The sequence below is a fragment of the Stenella coeruleoalba genome (genome assembly GCF_951394435.1).
Source record: "Stenella coeruleoalba genome assembly, chromosome: 15".
In the NCBI taxonomy this organism is placed as follows: domain Eukaryota; kingdom Metazoa; phylum Chordata; class Mammalia; order Artiodactyla; family Delphinidae; genus Stenella; species Stenella coeruleoalba.
The window spans coordinates 86,110,575-86,127,337 of record NC_137161.1 but is presented as its reverse complement, the minus strand read 5'-3'; the positions used below and the strand labels follow the sequence as shown (position 1 = coordinate 86,127,337).

Sequence of the window (16,763 nt, the reverse complement as noted above, 5' to 3'; positions counted from 1 at the left end):
AAGGAGATCAAGGCAACCCTCTGCTTGAAACGCTGCAATCCGCCCCCTGTTGCCACTAGGATCACCTGGGCCTGGAGGCCCTGCCAGGTCTCACCCAGGTTCCCTCTCCCACCTCTCCACCCATCATTTCCACAGAGCTTCTTTCATTCCTTCCAGTTTCTTTCTGGCCTTCCTACCTCAGGGCATTTGCTCCTGCTTCCTCTGTGTGAATTCCTTCTTTCCAGCTTGCTACAGGGCTGTGCCTTTTCTTCCTTCAGGAGTTACAGAACACCCCACTGAGAGATGCATGGGCTGTAAGGACACGGCAGGGGGCTGATGGCAGCTCTACCCACGGAGCGAGGAATTCTCCGTCTTATTCTTTGCTATATCCCAGTACCTGGGGAATCTGCTGAACAAGTTAATTCACTCAAGGAGGGCGAACTAATTCATGTAGAAGGAGGCTCTGCATTTTGTGCTGCTCCACAGAACACTGTGTCAAATGGGTCCAAGTGTGTCAGAGGCTCCAAAACATCTCCATGTCAAGGAAGCTCCTTCAGTGAGGTGAGCTCCCCGACATGGGAGAAGTGGGAGGTTAGAAACCCAGCAACTCCTAGGCTTGCAGGCGCTAACATCTCACATAAGCCAGTAAGCACAGTGAGCTGCTTCTACTTTCTATGAGGAAATAGAAAGTGATGGTGTCCTTCGGGTACAACTACATTTATGCCTAAAATAATGATCACTTTGCTATTTCCTCTCGTGGCAGAAAAAGAGCCAAACGGATCCGTCAACAAGGGAGTTCCAGCCCCGTGGGCGCCCCAGGCAAGCTCGTACTCCCGAGTCTCCAGCTTCCTCTTCCGCTCCCAAGTCTAGAGTCAACGTGGAGATCAGAACAGGAGTCAGAGATAGATAGATGGAGATCAAAATACTGGCTTTCCTACTAATAAAAGCCAGATGGGAGAGTTTGGTTTTCGATTTGCAGCCAAGTAGGTCTGCTCCCTGGCACAGCTGGACCAACACAGGCAGGGCCACGCCTACAGCTTAGGGCTGAGAACCGGCCCCTGTGGGCAGGCGGCCGGAGCCCACTCCTCCCTGCCCCCTGCAGAGGGGGCAGAGGGATGGCGAGAGAGGCAAAAATACAACTGCATCTGGAAAATGAAAATCCCTCCCGTCAGAGTAAAAAAAACCCCGACGAGCCTACTGAGCGGGTCCAATGAGATAACAGAGAAGGTGCTTTAAACACAAACCCAGAAGCTCCCCACACCAAGGAAAGGTCTCCTTCTGGGCACATAAACACACGCGTAAGTATCTGTTGACGTGGCCTCCTGAGAGGATTACTTTTAATGAGACATCTGCTTTAACCAGTCTGTTCTGCTAGTTCTGGCCTGTTTGTTTAAAAACACAGTCCCATTACTGTGTTCTCATCGGCTCATCTCGGGAGTCCCCGCCCCCTGCCCCCGCCTTGTGTTCCACGTCACTGCTCGCTTCTAACAGAGCTTTCAACGTCCATCTACCTAATCGAGTCATCAGACTCCTGGGGAAAACATTTCCTTTCCCCAGCCTAAAACTAAAATGACAGAACTTCGTTTCCTTGAAAAAAACCACAAAAAAACAAAAAATCCCAACACTTTAAGTGGCCACAAAAAGTATAAATAATTTTGGGGTCATCTCCTGTGTGCCAACAATTGTAGATGGAGAACTCAGTGTCAGTGAAAACACAGATTAAAAATCCTGCTGACAGGTGTTATAAAAATTCCAAAAACAAACCTCTGAAGCAGCTGTTCCCTTTTACCTGTAAAGGAAACCAGCAGTAAGGTGAGACTTTAATTACTTCCTTTCCTTTCTCGGTAAATGTCAAGTCTTTTGCTTGTAACACTGAGTATCTTGTCTTACAGAGATGCACAAAGATTTACCTTGAAAACGAATGCAATCTGCATCACAGGGCGTGCTGTCAGTGACGGTGGAGCTTGCTACAAGCTTCTCTGCAGTCTAGGTCAGTGATGTGGCCCCAGGATATTTACTGTCACACTAGTGTAGGTGAATCTCATCATACAACCTGTATTCGACTGTATGAATACAACGTGGTAGCCTCCTTCAGCTAGGCTAGGGCTCCCCGGTCCTGCCAGTGACTTAACCAGGGAAGTCCCCTTTCCTGCCCTGCCCTCCCTTGTGTTTCCCATCCCCACTGAAGCCAACCAGGCAGAGAAGCACCGTGGAAGGAGGACTCGCCATCGTGCACACAGCACAACACAAAGGGCTTGGCCCGGAATGATGGGTGCAGGTTTCCCATGGCCCTAACCTCTCCCCTGGGCTTCCCTGGATATGGCAGGGAACCTCCGTGGCTGCCCCAGAAGCACTCAAGGCCTCGGTGGAACCCACACCGCGCACATCACCAGAACACCCCACCGAGGTAACGACAGTATTAACACAGCACAGGACACAAGTTCTCTGAGTCTGAGCAATCCCTTGGTTTGGAGTTTCTGCTCAAGTTCACACAGTCACTTGACTGCCTAAGGCCTGGGTGTGCTGGCTAACACCAGCGAATGCTCATTAAGGCCGGTGTGCTGCTGAGTCTAACAGGGCCATCTGACGAGGCTGGTGCGTGGCTTGTAGACCAGACAGTAAACTGGATGCCCAGGTTCAGAGCGAAGTGTCAGCTATTGAATACTTGGCCCGTGCTTCCTTAACAAAGCAGGACCAGGAGCGGCTTCCTCCCCTCGGCACCCAGGACAAGGGCCCTGCTGCCCTCCCACTACCTCTATCCTCTTGCAAATACTCTCAAGAGTAACAACTGTTGCTGTTCTGTCCTCTGGATGCTGCACCTCCAGAGCACAAGTTCCAAATGGTTCAGTTCACCGTACCAAGGCAGAAGCGACGGCGTCTCTAGCCGACACACTAACGCAGGATGCAAACTATGCCTTCCATTCCATAAACCACATACCTGGACCTACCTGAACATTTATCCTAACGTGAGATAAATATCTTAACGCGCAAAAGAATCATGCAAAAAGATGACTATCACATGGTCAGCAACTATTCTTCGTACCTTGTTCACTCTAAGAGGGCAATGCATTGTAGCCAAGCAGCTGCTCTGTCCAGCCCACTTGACAGAAGATGCAAAGAGGACTCTATTGCTTCTGTTTAACTCCAAACTATAGTAGTTATAACATGAAGTAAACCAGCCTGTCTTTAAGGGACGGCACTGCCCTTCAGGTAATGTAAGTTAAGCATTAGGTCCATTACACAACATTAGCTTCTTTGGTTTGAAGATCACCCTATCATTAGATCTGTAGGTAAGACTTCAGTTTAAATCTTCAGTTCCATTTAAAACCGGTAAGATCCACGTCCCCACTCTCAACTATGTAACAACAAAAAGTAATTACGAGCTGCCAACAGAACACTACCTGGCATCAAGCACAGCTATATCCCAAATCCCACGTGACAGATGACTAAAGGTCAAATACCGCGCCCTGAAAAATAGATTTGGTTAAAATAATCAACATGTCAACCTGAAAGCTGGAGGGGAAAACCAACTGTCCATGTGCTCTGAATCCCCAACAATGGCCAGAGGGCAGTCTCTGGATTTTTTTAACCAATGGAAAAAGATGTTGTTGTTTTTGTTTTTTGGCATTACTAAAGGACCAACCATCTGTGTCCACATGTAAAAGTAAACTTGCTTACTTAAATGCAATTTGCCAAAAAAGCAATAAAAACCCAACTGTTCTTCCAGACCCCAGAAGCACATCTGTGCTTCCCTCTCACGCAAACCCACTGTAGCACCAAGCCCAGAGTGCTGCTTCGGAACCCAAGAAACAAAGATTCTGCAGGTCAGGAGTTTCAGAGTGCTTAAAAATTCCAGACAGCAGTGGAGGCTTCTTCTAAGTCTTCTTCACCTTAGCAAAAAGGTAAATATAATACAGCAAACAATTCTAAAAAAATAATAATAAAAGATTTTTTAAAACCTAACATAACCTTGGTATTCTACAACAAAAGTTCTTCAACTGCAGTCCACAGGGCACATGTAGGCCCACTCTTGGGATTCAGCATGTCCAGGGAGCTCCTTGAAACTGTATGCACACACACAGATTTCATAGGAAGAAGGTCCAGTTTTCAGCCACAGAGCATCGTGACCACAGGTGCCTAGCAAGCCGTCTCATTACAAGTCCTTGGCACTAGAAAGTTCTGTCTCACTCCTACATTCATTCTTTAATACCTCTACTTACTAGAACTCTGTCTTAACTGATAGACAAACGTAGGGCACTGAGATGGTCTCAGCTGTGAGTTCTTCTCCACCTGCTGGACTCCTGCAGGGCCCTCGCAAGCCAGCTCATATCATGCCTCCTTGGCAGGCTTTCCTGGGTACCTCAGCCAGTTAACCTTCCCTGCTCACCACTGGGCCGCCTCCCTGCCTCTGCACTGGCGTTGAGTCTGATTACACTCAGACTGAACACTAGTTACAAGAGCAACTGTCTCCCCAGCTAGTCAGAGTGCCTGCAGGGTAGGGACTGGGCAGGACTTGTCATTAAATACCTGTCTCTGGGCTTCCCTGGTGGCGCAGTGGTTGAGAGCCCGCCTGCCGATGCAGGGGACGCGGGTTCGTGCCCCGGTCCAGGAGGATCCCGCGTGCCGCAGAGCGGCTGGGCCCGTGAGCCATGGCCGCTGGGCCTGTGCTCCGCAGCGGGAGAAGCCACGGCAGTGAGAGGCCCGCGTACCGCCATAAATAAATAAATAATATCCCTCTCCCCACCAGCACAGAGCACAAATCCTTGGATATACGGTCCAAAAATTTTGTTGAATTGAATTCGTTTCAGTGCCAACAAAAGACCACTAATTCTAATAATTTAATTACTCACAAGGTTTTAAAATCATCAATATGTATATATACAAGGAAAGTCTGCCTTTGTGTGGTTAAATGATGCACCCATGTGATTCTGCATTTGATTTCCAGTCCACGTAACAAAGGACAGCTCACACAGCTAACATTTTACTCACCTCTAACTGGATGTAAAAATCGGTTAATTAAAAATCGTTCTTGAAATTACAGATGAGGGAGTGGAAAGCATGGTGAGATAAAGCCAAGCTGGTTTAAAGCCTTCCACACATGCACTGAGGCACTCGCTAGCACCAGAGGCGTTATTAAATAATTTCTGAAGCACCAAATACATGAACATTTGGGAGAGCCCACTTGGGAAGTGACAGACTAGCATCTTTAAGGTTATAAAAATATGGAAGCAACCTAAGTGTCCATCGACAGATGAATGGATAAAGAAGATGTGGCACATATATACACAATGGAATATTACTCAGCCATAAAAAGAAACGAAATTGAGTTATTTGTAGTGAGGTGGATGGACCTAGAGACTGTCATACAGAGTGAAGTAAGTCAGAAAGAGAAAAACAAATACCGTATGCTAACACATATATATAGAATCTTAAAAAAAAAAAAGGTTCTAAAGAACGTAGGGGCAGGACAGGAATAAAGATGCAGACGTAGAGAATGGACTTGAGGACATGGGGAGGGGGAAGGGTAAGCTGGGACGAAGTGGGAGAGTGGCATGGACATATATACACTACCAAATGTAAAATAGATAGCTAGTGGGAAGCAGCCGCATAGCACAGGGAGATCAGCTCCGTGCTTTGTGACCACCTAGAGGGGTGGGATAGGGAGGGTGGGAGGGAGACGCAAGAGGGAGGGGATATGGGGATACATGTATACACATAGCTGATTCACTTTATTATACAGCAGCAACTAACACAACACTGTAAAGCAATTATACTCCAATAAAGATGGTAAGAAAAAAATGATTATAAAAATAAAAAGAGGGCTTCCCTGGTGGCGCAGTGGTTGAGAGTCCGCCTGCCGATGCAGGGGACACGGGTTCGTGCCCTGGTCCGGGAAGATCCCACATGCCGCGGAGCGGCTGGGCCCGTGAGCCATGGCTGCTGAGCCTGCGCATCCGGAGCCTGTGCTCCGCAATGGGAGAGGCCACAGCAGTGAGAGGCCCGCGTACCGCAAAAAAAAAAAAAAATAATAATAATAAAATAAAATAAAAAGAAAGATTAGGTAGTCTTATGGATAATAGTTACAGGAAGTCAAAGCAACTAGTAGATTCAAATAATCCATCAAGGGGGTAGAGTGAGGCAATGAAGTTAAAGAAACAATGTGCTCAAACTCAGGCACAACTGTGATCACGAAGGAAGAGCCCTGAACCTGGAATCAAGGACCAGGAAGATGAAGACGTCTGGTCCGGTTCTGCCAAGACAGAGTAGCTCCATTCCTCCCAGGCCCTCCCCACTACAAGTGAAAAGGCTCTAGAAACAACACAACAAAACACGCATAGGAAAGGGGGTGGGAAGAAGGTGGCAGGCTGCCTGGGACCCAGGACTTGAGGAAAGACGTGGCAGCGAGTCCCCCAGGTGTCCTGACTGTCCCTACCAGCCCAGGATAAGGTGCTGCCAGTGCCTCCAAGCTGGAAAAGCCAAAAGGCAGATGGAAAGAGCTCCAAGAGCAGCTTGTCTCCCCAGCCAAAGGGCCAGGAAAAGGGTGGTCTTACAACAGAAAACGTTTTTGACAACACCCACCCTATTCCAGCCAAAAACCAACAGAAAAACTGCAGAATCGTCCTCTGAGGTTTCAGTGGGGTTGAAAGGGAAGCTGACCTTCCACATCCCCTTCCTGTGCCTCAGAACCAGGCATGTTCCAAGTGGCCCACCACGTCGTGCTGGCAGTGGGGCCACACAGGGACCTCAGCGCCCATCCCTGCCTAGACACACAGGAAGTGTTCCCAACCCCCAACCAGGGCAGTGTTGGGGGAGGGGGAGCTGAGCCTCCACCCCACCCAGTCCCAGAGGGTAGAAGGTGGGGGGGGACTGGGCCAAGTGTCACTTCCGCCCCCTCGCCTTCCCTGGTGTCAGCCAGGCCTAGGGAGAGCCAGAGCTAGAACCCCACAAACCCCTCTGTTTCCACAAGAAACAGAGTCTCAGGGACCCAGAGGTCAGGAACAAGAGCTAGATGCCTATCAACAGAGTCCCAGAAGGAAGGGAGAAAAAGAGCAGGACCGAAAAAGTATGTGAAGAAATAATGGCAGAAAATGTCCCAATTTTGGCAAAAGACATAAATATACAGATTTAAGAAGCTGAGCAAACCCCAAATATAATAAGCTGAAAGAAACCTATGTCCAGACAAATCATAATTAAACTTCAGGAAACCAACGACAAAGGAAAAATCTTAAAATCAGCCAGAGAGACATGACAAGCTTACAGAGGAACAGCAATTCGAATGATTTGATTTCTCGTCTGAAACCAGAGGTCAGAAGGAGGTGGCACATTTTTCAAGGACTAAAAGAAAATAAGTGTCAGCTGTGAGTCCAATCGCTAGCTAAGACATCCTTCAAGATTAAAGGTGAAATAAAGACATTCTTGGACAAGGAAAGCTGAGAGACTTTGTTGCAGGCAAATCCATGCTTAAAGACTGGCTAAGGGAAATTCTCCAAAGAGAAAGGAGAGAGTAACAGGAGAAGGCTAGAACTTCAGCAAGGAACGGACACAGTCAGAATAGGTAAAAACAGGCATAAATATAACAAATTCTCCTATTTCTCGTGCATTTCTTAAATCCTATTTGATGACTCAAGTAAAACCATCTGATGTGGTGCTCAAAGTATAAGAAATACTTAAGACACTGATATTTTAAAGGTGGGGAGGGTAAGGATTTCCCTGGTGGCATAGTGGTTAAGAATCCACCTGCCAATGCAGGGGATGTGGGTTCCAGCCCTGGTCCGGGAAGATCCCACATGCTGTGGAGCAACTAAGCCTGTGAGCCACAACTACTGAAGCCCTCGTGCCTAGAGTCTGTGCTCCGCAACAAGAGAAGCCACCACAATGAGAAGCCCGTGCACAACACAGAGTAGGCCCCACTTGCCACAACTAGAGAAAGCCCGCGCGCAGCAACGAAAACCCAATGCAGCCAAAAATAAATAAATAAATATTTTTTAAAAGGTGGGGAGGGTAAAGGGATCTAAATGGAAATAAAGTTCCCACACTTCACTTAAAGCTGTAAAACACAGCTTCCAGTAGACTGGGATAAATTGCGTATGTATATGGTAAGCTTAGAGCAACTACCAAGAAAATGATACAAAGCTTTGATTGATATGCTACTCAAAATATCAATCAATAAAGATGTTTAAATAACCTGCAGGAAGCATAGAAACAGAAGAAACAAAAACATAAAATAATAAAATAGGAGACTTGTGCCCTAACATGTTAATAATTACCTTAAACGTAAATCATCTGAATATACAAATTAACAGATCGGCAGAGTAGATAAGAAAATATAACAATATGCTGTCTATAAGAAACTCATTTCAAAACAACAATGTGGGTAGGTCAAAAGGATGTAAACATATACCATGAAAGCATTCATTAAAAAAAAAAGAGTGGCTATGTTAAAATAGCTGATAAAGTAGACTTCAGAGCAAAGACAATTACTAGAGACCAAAAGGGACATTACATAATGACAAAAAGACCAACCCATCAGGAGGACATAATAATCCTAAATGTTTACGTACCACACAACAAAGTCTCAAAATACATGAAGCAAAACCCAATAGAACTAAAGGAGAAATGGACAATTATAGTTGGAGACTTCAACACCTCACTCAGCAACTGATAGAACTACTAAAAAGAAAATCAGCAAGGATACAGAACTCAACACCATCATCAAGCAACCGATCAAATCAACATATACAGAAAACGCCACCAAACAACAGAATACACATTTTTTTTCAAGTACCCATGGAACAGTCACCAACGTAAGCCCACTGAGCATATACAAAGATAGACCATATTCTGAGTCATAAAACAAACCTCAAAAAATTTAAAAGAACTGAAGTCATACAAAGTATGTTCTCTGACCATAATGGAGTCATAGAAATCAGGAACAGAAAGATAACAGGAAAATCTCTCTACTCTTGGAAACTGTAACACACTTCTAAACAATCTATGGGCCAAAGAAGCTATCTCAAAAGCAAGAAAAATACATACGAAACTGAATAAAAATTAAAATGCCACATATCAAAATATGTGACTACAGCTAAAGCAGTGCTGAGGGGGAAATTTATAGCACTTGAAATGCTTCCATTAGAAAAGAGGAGAGGCCTCAAGTAAATCATCTAAGTGTCTACCTCAGGAAATTACAAAAAAAGAGCAAAATAAAATCAGAGCAAGTAGGAGGAAAAAAATAATAAAAAGCAGAAATAAATGAAACTGAAAACAGAAAAATCAATGACATAAAAAGCCAGTTTTCAGGGGAAAAAAAAATCAGTAAAAGTGATAAGCCTCTAAAATACTGAGAAAAATAAAAAGAGAAGACACAAATCACCAACATCAGGAAAGAAACATAAGATATGACTATTCTCACCTCTCTTAATACTGGAAGTTCTAGCCACTGCAGTAAGGCAAGAAAAAGAAATAAAGGCATACCTAACTTTAGGGAAAGAAGAAATAAGTGTCCCTATTTGCAGACAACATGATGATCTACATAGAAAATCCCGAAGAATCTATAGGAAAGCTCTTAGAACCATTAAATGTATTTGGCAAGGTCACAGGACACATGATTGACACAAAAATCAATCCTATTGCTATACAGTAACAATGAGTATGTGGAAACTTAAAGTAAAAGCACAGTATCACTTACAACTGCTCTAAAGAAAATGTAATACTTAAGTATAAATGTAACAAAACATGTACAGGATCTGTATGTTGATAAGTGCAAAATGCTGATGAAAGAAATCAAAGACAACCTAAATAAATGAGGACATACTATGTTCATGAATTGGAAGACTCAACATAGGAGAGATGTCAATTCTCCCCAAACTGATCTATGGTTTAATGCAAATGCTATCAAAATCACAGCAAGTTTTTTTTTTTAATACAGACATAAGAAAGCTTATTCTAAAATTTACAATGGAAAGGCACAGACCCTAGAATAGCTAAAACAATCTTGAAAAGTGAAGTGGGAGAAATCACTTTGATATTAAGCCTACTATATAGCGATAGCAATCAACATCGTGTGATATTGGCAGAAGAGGAGATAGATCAGTGGAATAGAACGGAAAACCCAGAAATAGATCCACACAAATATGCCCACTTGATTTTTGACAAAGATGCAAAAGCAATTCAAAGGAGGAGGGATAGTCTTTTCAACAGATAATCCTGGAACAACTGGACATCCATAGAGAAAAAACAAAAAAATCTCCACCTAAACCTCACACCTTATACAAATATTAACCCAAAATGGATCAGGGGCTTAAAAGTAAAATGTACACCTATAAAATTTTTTTAAAAATAGGAGAAAATCTTTGGGATCTAGGGTTAGGTAAAGAGTTCTTAGACTTGACACGAAAAGCATGATCCATAAACGGAAAAACTGATAAATTGGACCTCATCAAAATTAAAAACTTTTGCTCTGCAAAAGACCCTGTTAAAAAGGATGAAAAGACAAGCTACGGGTTGGGAGAAAATATTTGCAAAACACGTATTTCACAAAGGAGTGGTACCCAGAATATATAAAGAACATTCAAAACTCAACAATAAAGAAACAAGGAACCTAATTACAAAACGGCTAAAAAGTATGAAGAGACATTTCATCAAAGAGAATATAGAGACAGCAAATGAGCACAGGAAAGTATCATTAGCCACAGGGAAACGCAAATTAAAATGGCAGGAACATAGCACTTACGCACCTATCAGAGACGGCTGAAATAAGAAATAGTGACGACACCAAATGCCAGCAAGGATGCAGAGAAACTGGATCACTCACTCATACACGGCTGGTGGGAATATAAAATAGTACAGCCACTTCAGAAGCAGGTTGGCAGGTTCTTATAAAACTAAACATGCACCTGCCACACAGCTGAGCAACTGCACTCTTGGGCATTTATCCCAGAGACGTGAAAATTTATGTACTTACAAAAAACATGTACACAAGTGTTCATAGAAGATTTATTCATAATAGGCAGAAACTGGAAACAACCCAGATGTCCTTCAACAGGCGAATGGTTAAATGGTGTACGGTGGTAAATTCTTACCATGGATACTACTCAGCAATTAAAAGGCAGGAACTACTGATTGTGAACACACACAGTAACTGGGGTGTATCTCTAGGGAATCATGCTGAGTGATAAAAGCCAATTCCAAAAGGTCACATCTTGCAAGACTCCATTTATATCATATTCATGAAATGACGAAATTATAGAATTGGAAAATAGATCAGTCACTGCCAGGTCGGGGGAGGGCGAAGGGTGGCAGTGGCTATAAAAGGCAACGTGAGGAATACTTGTTGTGATGGGAACGTTCTGTGTCTTCACTTTCTCAACGTCGGTATCTTGGTTGTGATATTGTACTAGTTTTACAAGATCTCACCGTTGTGGGGAACTGGTTAAAGGGTACATAGGAGCTCTCTATTATTTATTAAAACTGCATGGGACTCTACAGTTCTCTCAGCATTAAAAGTTTAATTTAAAAAAAAAAGATCAGGTTTGGTTCCCAGCTGTGCCACCTATGAATTAGGTAACTGACCTTACGCTGCGACAATACCATTTGAAGCATTACGAAAATTAAAGGCCATATATGAAAAGGCCTGGCACATAGCTAGTGCTTTAAAAATAGCCCGTTAACACGAACTCTATTTGTAGACACAAATATTATTCTGAAGAGTTATTATTCAAATATCTGCTACTAGAGCCACTACAAAGCAATTTATTTAAAAAGTCTCTTCCCAAAGTGATCTGTCCAAATAAAAATGAGGGGAGAGGTAATTATTGGTTTTACAGTGAAAGATGAATCGCTAACTACTCATTGAAATGGTCAAAACAGACAAAGTGAGCTTAATATGGAATTACAATGATTAAAAAAGAAAAAAAGTTGACAAGGAAAATAGGATACTGATTAACAACAAATCTTGTTTCTTGCTGGTAAGGAAGTTAGTAAAAGTTAGTGTCTGTATGTATTGGGAAAAGCTAAGACTGAGTTTTCTAAAAATGCACTTAATACACTGATTTAGATTTAAGATTCTGTTTCTAAGTATTTTCTCTGCCTCCCGAGTTGAAAGAAACTGCGAGTCCATCAGCCAAATCTTATAACCTGCTTGGTTAAGAGGTCCAGAAAAGCCGCAAAAATAAAATCGAGCTCTGTGACAGAGAAAGACAATCAAATGAACTTTACCCCAGAAGATGAGGGGAATTTTAAACACACAGTTAATCCCTTGGATCATACTGGGCACCTAGCCTTTAAAGTTTATGAAGTATTGGGCCAGAGCTCTGACTCACAGAGAGGCTTTTGAAAGAGGTGAAAAGGAAACGGGTGTTTTATCATTCAAATTATTCTCTTCCCGGCAGGATCCTAAAAGAGCTATTTCTATCAAAACGAAATGTTTTACTAACAAATACAGCAAGTGAGAATACTGGTGCGAGATTCCTGATGCAGGCCTGGAAGTCTGGAGCCCAGGGTTCCAGGTCCCAGCGGGGAGCCACTTCATCACCAAGGCCCAGAGCTTCCTCATGGGTGAAGTGAAAGACACGTGCCCATGGGCTGGTCATACAGCCCTTGGCTAAATTTAGAGTTCCTCAGGCACCGCAAGATCTCATCTCCAGAGAGGATTCTGTTTGACAAGCTTCCCTCTACCTCTGTTTTGAGACAACTTTCCTCATACCTGTAATTTGGTTTCCCCAAAATGGGCCATGGAAAGGGCAGGTGAAGGGGAAAGGAAACGGTAGAGGTAAGAAACTATAAGAAAAAAAAAAAAAAAAAGGAAATGACCCTATTCTAGGTACAGGAGAGGCTCTCTTTTCCCCTCATCAGGTTTCTCCAGAATTCCCTTCTTTGGGGCCCTCTACTACAGGTTCACACAGTACACAGAAACTAGAACCCAAACTTGGTCAGCTCTACGCTTTTTTTTCCCACAAACAAGTAGCAAATGATAAAAATGGAGCAAGGGACAGAAGGAGCACCTGGGGATTAAACACACCTGAGAGATATGTTAAAAATTGCAATGCAAAGATTTATATCCTAACGCAAACAAAACACTTATGTGACAGTGGAGGAAATCTGAACAGGGCTGGGTACTTTACCATGTTAAGGAGTTATTAAATTTTCAGGGTTCATAAGGCATCATTTTAAAAAACATAACCACCGTACGCTTATCTGTGAGCTCTGTAAACACTTTCCAGTGAATCTATACAGTGTCTGGGGTTTGCTTCAAAATCACAGGGTCAGAGGTACAGGTGAAACAAGACGGACGCTGAATCCATCACTGCTGAAGTTGTGGAGAGGGGCCTGGGTACTTACTGTTCCTTCTATTTTCTCTACTCTGTATATGTTGGAAATTTTCCTAATAACCAGTTTAAAAGGAGAGACGTGCGGCCGGTTTCCTCCCCAGTCCACACCGCTCTTCTGAACCTACTGGGAGGGCAGGGCAAGGACGGCACCCTGAATCCAGGAGGGGCCCTCCCCACCGCTAAAACCCCCGCGCCTCCGAAGCCCCAGAAGGTGTCCGGCTTTCCCGCTTCCTCAGCCCCCAAATCCCCGAGAAGAGCAGAGGCGAAGGCCACCAGGCCGACGGGGAGACAGGGTGCGCATCCTTGGCCGGCTCCCCCAAAGCTGGGGGCACGGGGCCGCTGCGGCCAGACCAGGGGCAGACAAAGGCGTGGGCCGCGGTGCCGGCCGGGGCGCAGGAGTCCGCGGGGCCGCACCTGCGCGCACCTGGGCGCAGGTGTGCGGGCGGGGACGCGGGGAGAGCGTACCTTAAGGATGTTGTCGAAGATGGTGTCGCGGAACTCGAGCAGCGCCTTCTGGTCGAACTCGCGGCCGTGGATGATGCGCATCTGCTTGAGGAAGGTGGACTTGCCGCTCTCGCCCGCGCCCAGCAGCAGGATCTTGACGAGGCGCCGCACGGCGCGCCGCTCGCGGGCCAGCCCCGCGTCGATGTCCCGGCTGCGCCGCCGCGCCTCGCGCTCCGCGTCGCGGGCCCCGCCGCCGCCCGCCCTGCGCTCGCGGGCCCCGCCGGCCTCGGCCGGCAGCAGGCAGCGGCTGAGGGTCCGCACCACGCCGGACATGGCCGCTCAGGCCATGGACCCCGCGGCGGGCGAGGCGGCAGCCGGCCGCTCCCTCAGGCCGCGTCCGCCGCCGCCGCCGCCCCGAGGCCCGCTCTTGCCCGCCGCTCGGCCCGGCGGAGGGGCGGGGCGACGCAGCCCGAGGCCCAGGGATTGGGCCGGCTGCCGTCCGTCCGGACGGTCGCGCCCTCCTATTGGGCCATGCTACGCCGAAAGGCGGGCATCTCTCCGGCCCTGGGGGCGGAGTCGGCGCCGAAAAAGGAGGGACCTTTGGGGTGGGGGCGCTTCTCATTGGGCGCCCGGGCCGAGGTTCTTTCTTTCAGAATGAAAGGGAGGCGGAGTCTTCGAGGAGGCGGAGCGGCAGTACGTTATAACCAATTATAACTGTTCTGGGGTCACGTCAATCGCGAAGAACGGACTTAGGATTGGGGGTGTCGCGAAACGGGGCGGGACCAGAAGTGCCAGGTGTACAGAAAGTCTCTCTGGGTTCCCAGACTGGGGTAACCTGTGAGACCCAGAGGCTCCCGGAGTGGACTCGGCGTTGCCCGAAAGCTGGGAAATGTCGATAAGAGGTCCAGCTGCTCGTCTTAGGTTTAGAGAGAAAGCTGTTCTTTCCAGAAACACTGGAGGGGGATGGGCCAAACAAACAGATGCATCCTTTAAGGGTGGCGTGGGCCTCTGGGCGACGTTTCTCACAGCTGGCTTATCATCAAAATCACCAGGAGCCCCTCCCCCCCAACCCACCCCGCCAAAGGCTCCTGTAGCACGGATCTGAGATGGAATCTCTTCTCGACCCGTTACTAGTTACATAACCTTCTAGGCAGCTACCCCCACCCCACCCCCATTTTTAGCTTAAATTTCTTCCTCTATAAAATAGGGGCCATAACAGCAACTACCTCAGATGGTTGTGAAGATGTAAACTGAGAACATGAACTTGTAAAACACTTAGCACCATGCCTAGACCCAAGCAAGTTCTTGATAAGTGTTAGCTGATCTTATTACTAATTCTTACCTATCCCAGATCTATTGGGAGTCAGAACTTCCAGGAAGGAGCTCAGGTATCTCTTAATCTCCAGGAGACTGGTGGGCTTTGGGAGCCATGATCTGTTAAAAGATAAACTAAGACACATTTTAAAAGTTTAAGAGTTTATTTGAGCAAAAATCAATTCGAATAGGGTGGTGTCAACCCAGTTGGGAGCACTTTGCAGCAGGGAGCCAGGGGAAACTTATAGAGAGAGAAAGTGCAAAGCAAAGGTAGGAAATTATTTGATTGGATACAGCTTAAAGGCTCGTTAGCTGTCTGTGATTGGTTGTCTTTAGCTTATGGTATCCAATTTGGGGATTTGACAAGGTCTCTGAACACATCTTTCACATTTGTTAAGAGGCTAAGGTGCTTGAAATCAACAGGCTTATCTGCGTTGTCTTTTGCTTTCATAACCTTGAAGCATTCACAGGCTTAACTTTTGGTCTGCTCCTGTAGGCGGCCAGGGCATTAGGGACACCTCCTTGTTTAATTAAACAGGTCCTAAAGATCATCCTGTCCAAACCCTCCCTCTCACCAGGTGGATAAAATAAAGACCAGTCTACAAATGACTGACATGCCGTCCCACACAAAGGCCAACAAGAACCCGCTCTGCCTCTAACTAGAGAAGGGTATGTGCAGTGGAAAAAAGAATTCATGAAGGTGATGCCATTCAGTTCTACAAATAAGTTTTGCATAATCATGAAAACACCAGGCACTGGGGACTTCTGGAGCAGAATCTGAAGATGAAGAAGATGCAGCCTTTGCATCAAGAGATGTTCACATTTTGGTAAGGGAGCCAGGCTGCTCTAGTTACCAGGCAAAGCGCCGACTAAAGGAGTGCCTAGTTTCTGCCATGGAACCGCGGTATTCAAGGATTTGACTCAGAAATATAAACTCCCTCGGGACCTTGAATGCCCATGGTGTGTGGCATTTGTCAATTACTGAGGTGTGAATTTGTACCACTTATGAATCAACACATTATCTAGTACTTTCTCATCTTTCAAAATGATGAAAAATAAAGTCTTGTTTCTTTGTGAAAATGGCCTTCCGCAGAAAGCCAAACACTAGTGTATGACAGAAGTGCAGAGGAAGTGGAGAGGCCTAAGAAAGCAATGTTTCTTACACACACACAAAAAGGAATTTTGAACAAATAAAGAGAGGAATGTGGAATTCAGCAGTGGACTAGAGTTAGTCTGTCATTCAGTTAAAAGAAATTAAGAAAAGGTGATTCAGAGAACACTTGGAGCAGCTGCTCCAGGCATTTACAGATAACTTTGTATCTTTAAAAACAGCTATGCCTTGTTTCTGCAATCATTATATAGTATCCACTTTGGAGATCTGACTAGATCTCTGGACATCTCTTTCACATTTGTTAAAGGGCTACAGCGCTTGAAATCAAGAAGCTTAAATGTGTACTCAGAAAGAATCTCAATTATTTGTATTTGTATTATGTGTATGGCACGTTATAGTTTTTAAAGTGCTTCCACGTACACGATCTCTTTGACCTCTTCCACACTGCTGGGAGGGAGGCAAGGCAGAGATTATGGTAACAGAAGAATCTAGGTCCCAAGAAGCTAATGTCACTTGTCAGGGGAAGTGTGGTTATTAAATTGCAGAAACTGGACTGGAAATCTGACCCAGTGTATTCTCCATGCAGG

The 16,763-nt window shown here is 45.4% G+C and overlaps 1 protein-coding gene across 2 annotated transcripts in view; it reads right to left on the bottom strand.

Moving 5' to 3' along the window:
• Window positions 1-14,401, bottom strand: part of GNA12 (G protein subunit alpha 12) — a 116,751-nt gene extending 102,350 nt beyond the window's left edge. For both annotated transcript variants that reach the window (XR_013831715.1, XM_079946289.1), the window contains exon 1: window positions 13,773-14,401. Coding sequence is in view for 1 of the 2 variants with exons in the window: in XM_079946289.1 (XP_079802415.1) it covers window positions 13,773-14,084 (312 nt within the window). In the remaining variant the exon portion in view is untranslated. The remainder of the gene's footprint in view (window positions 1-13,772) is intronic.
• Window positions 14,402-16,763: the final 2,362 nt, after the last annotated feature.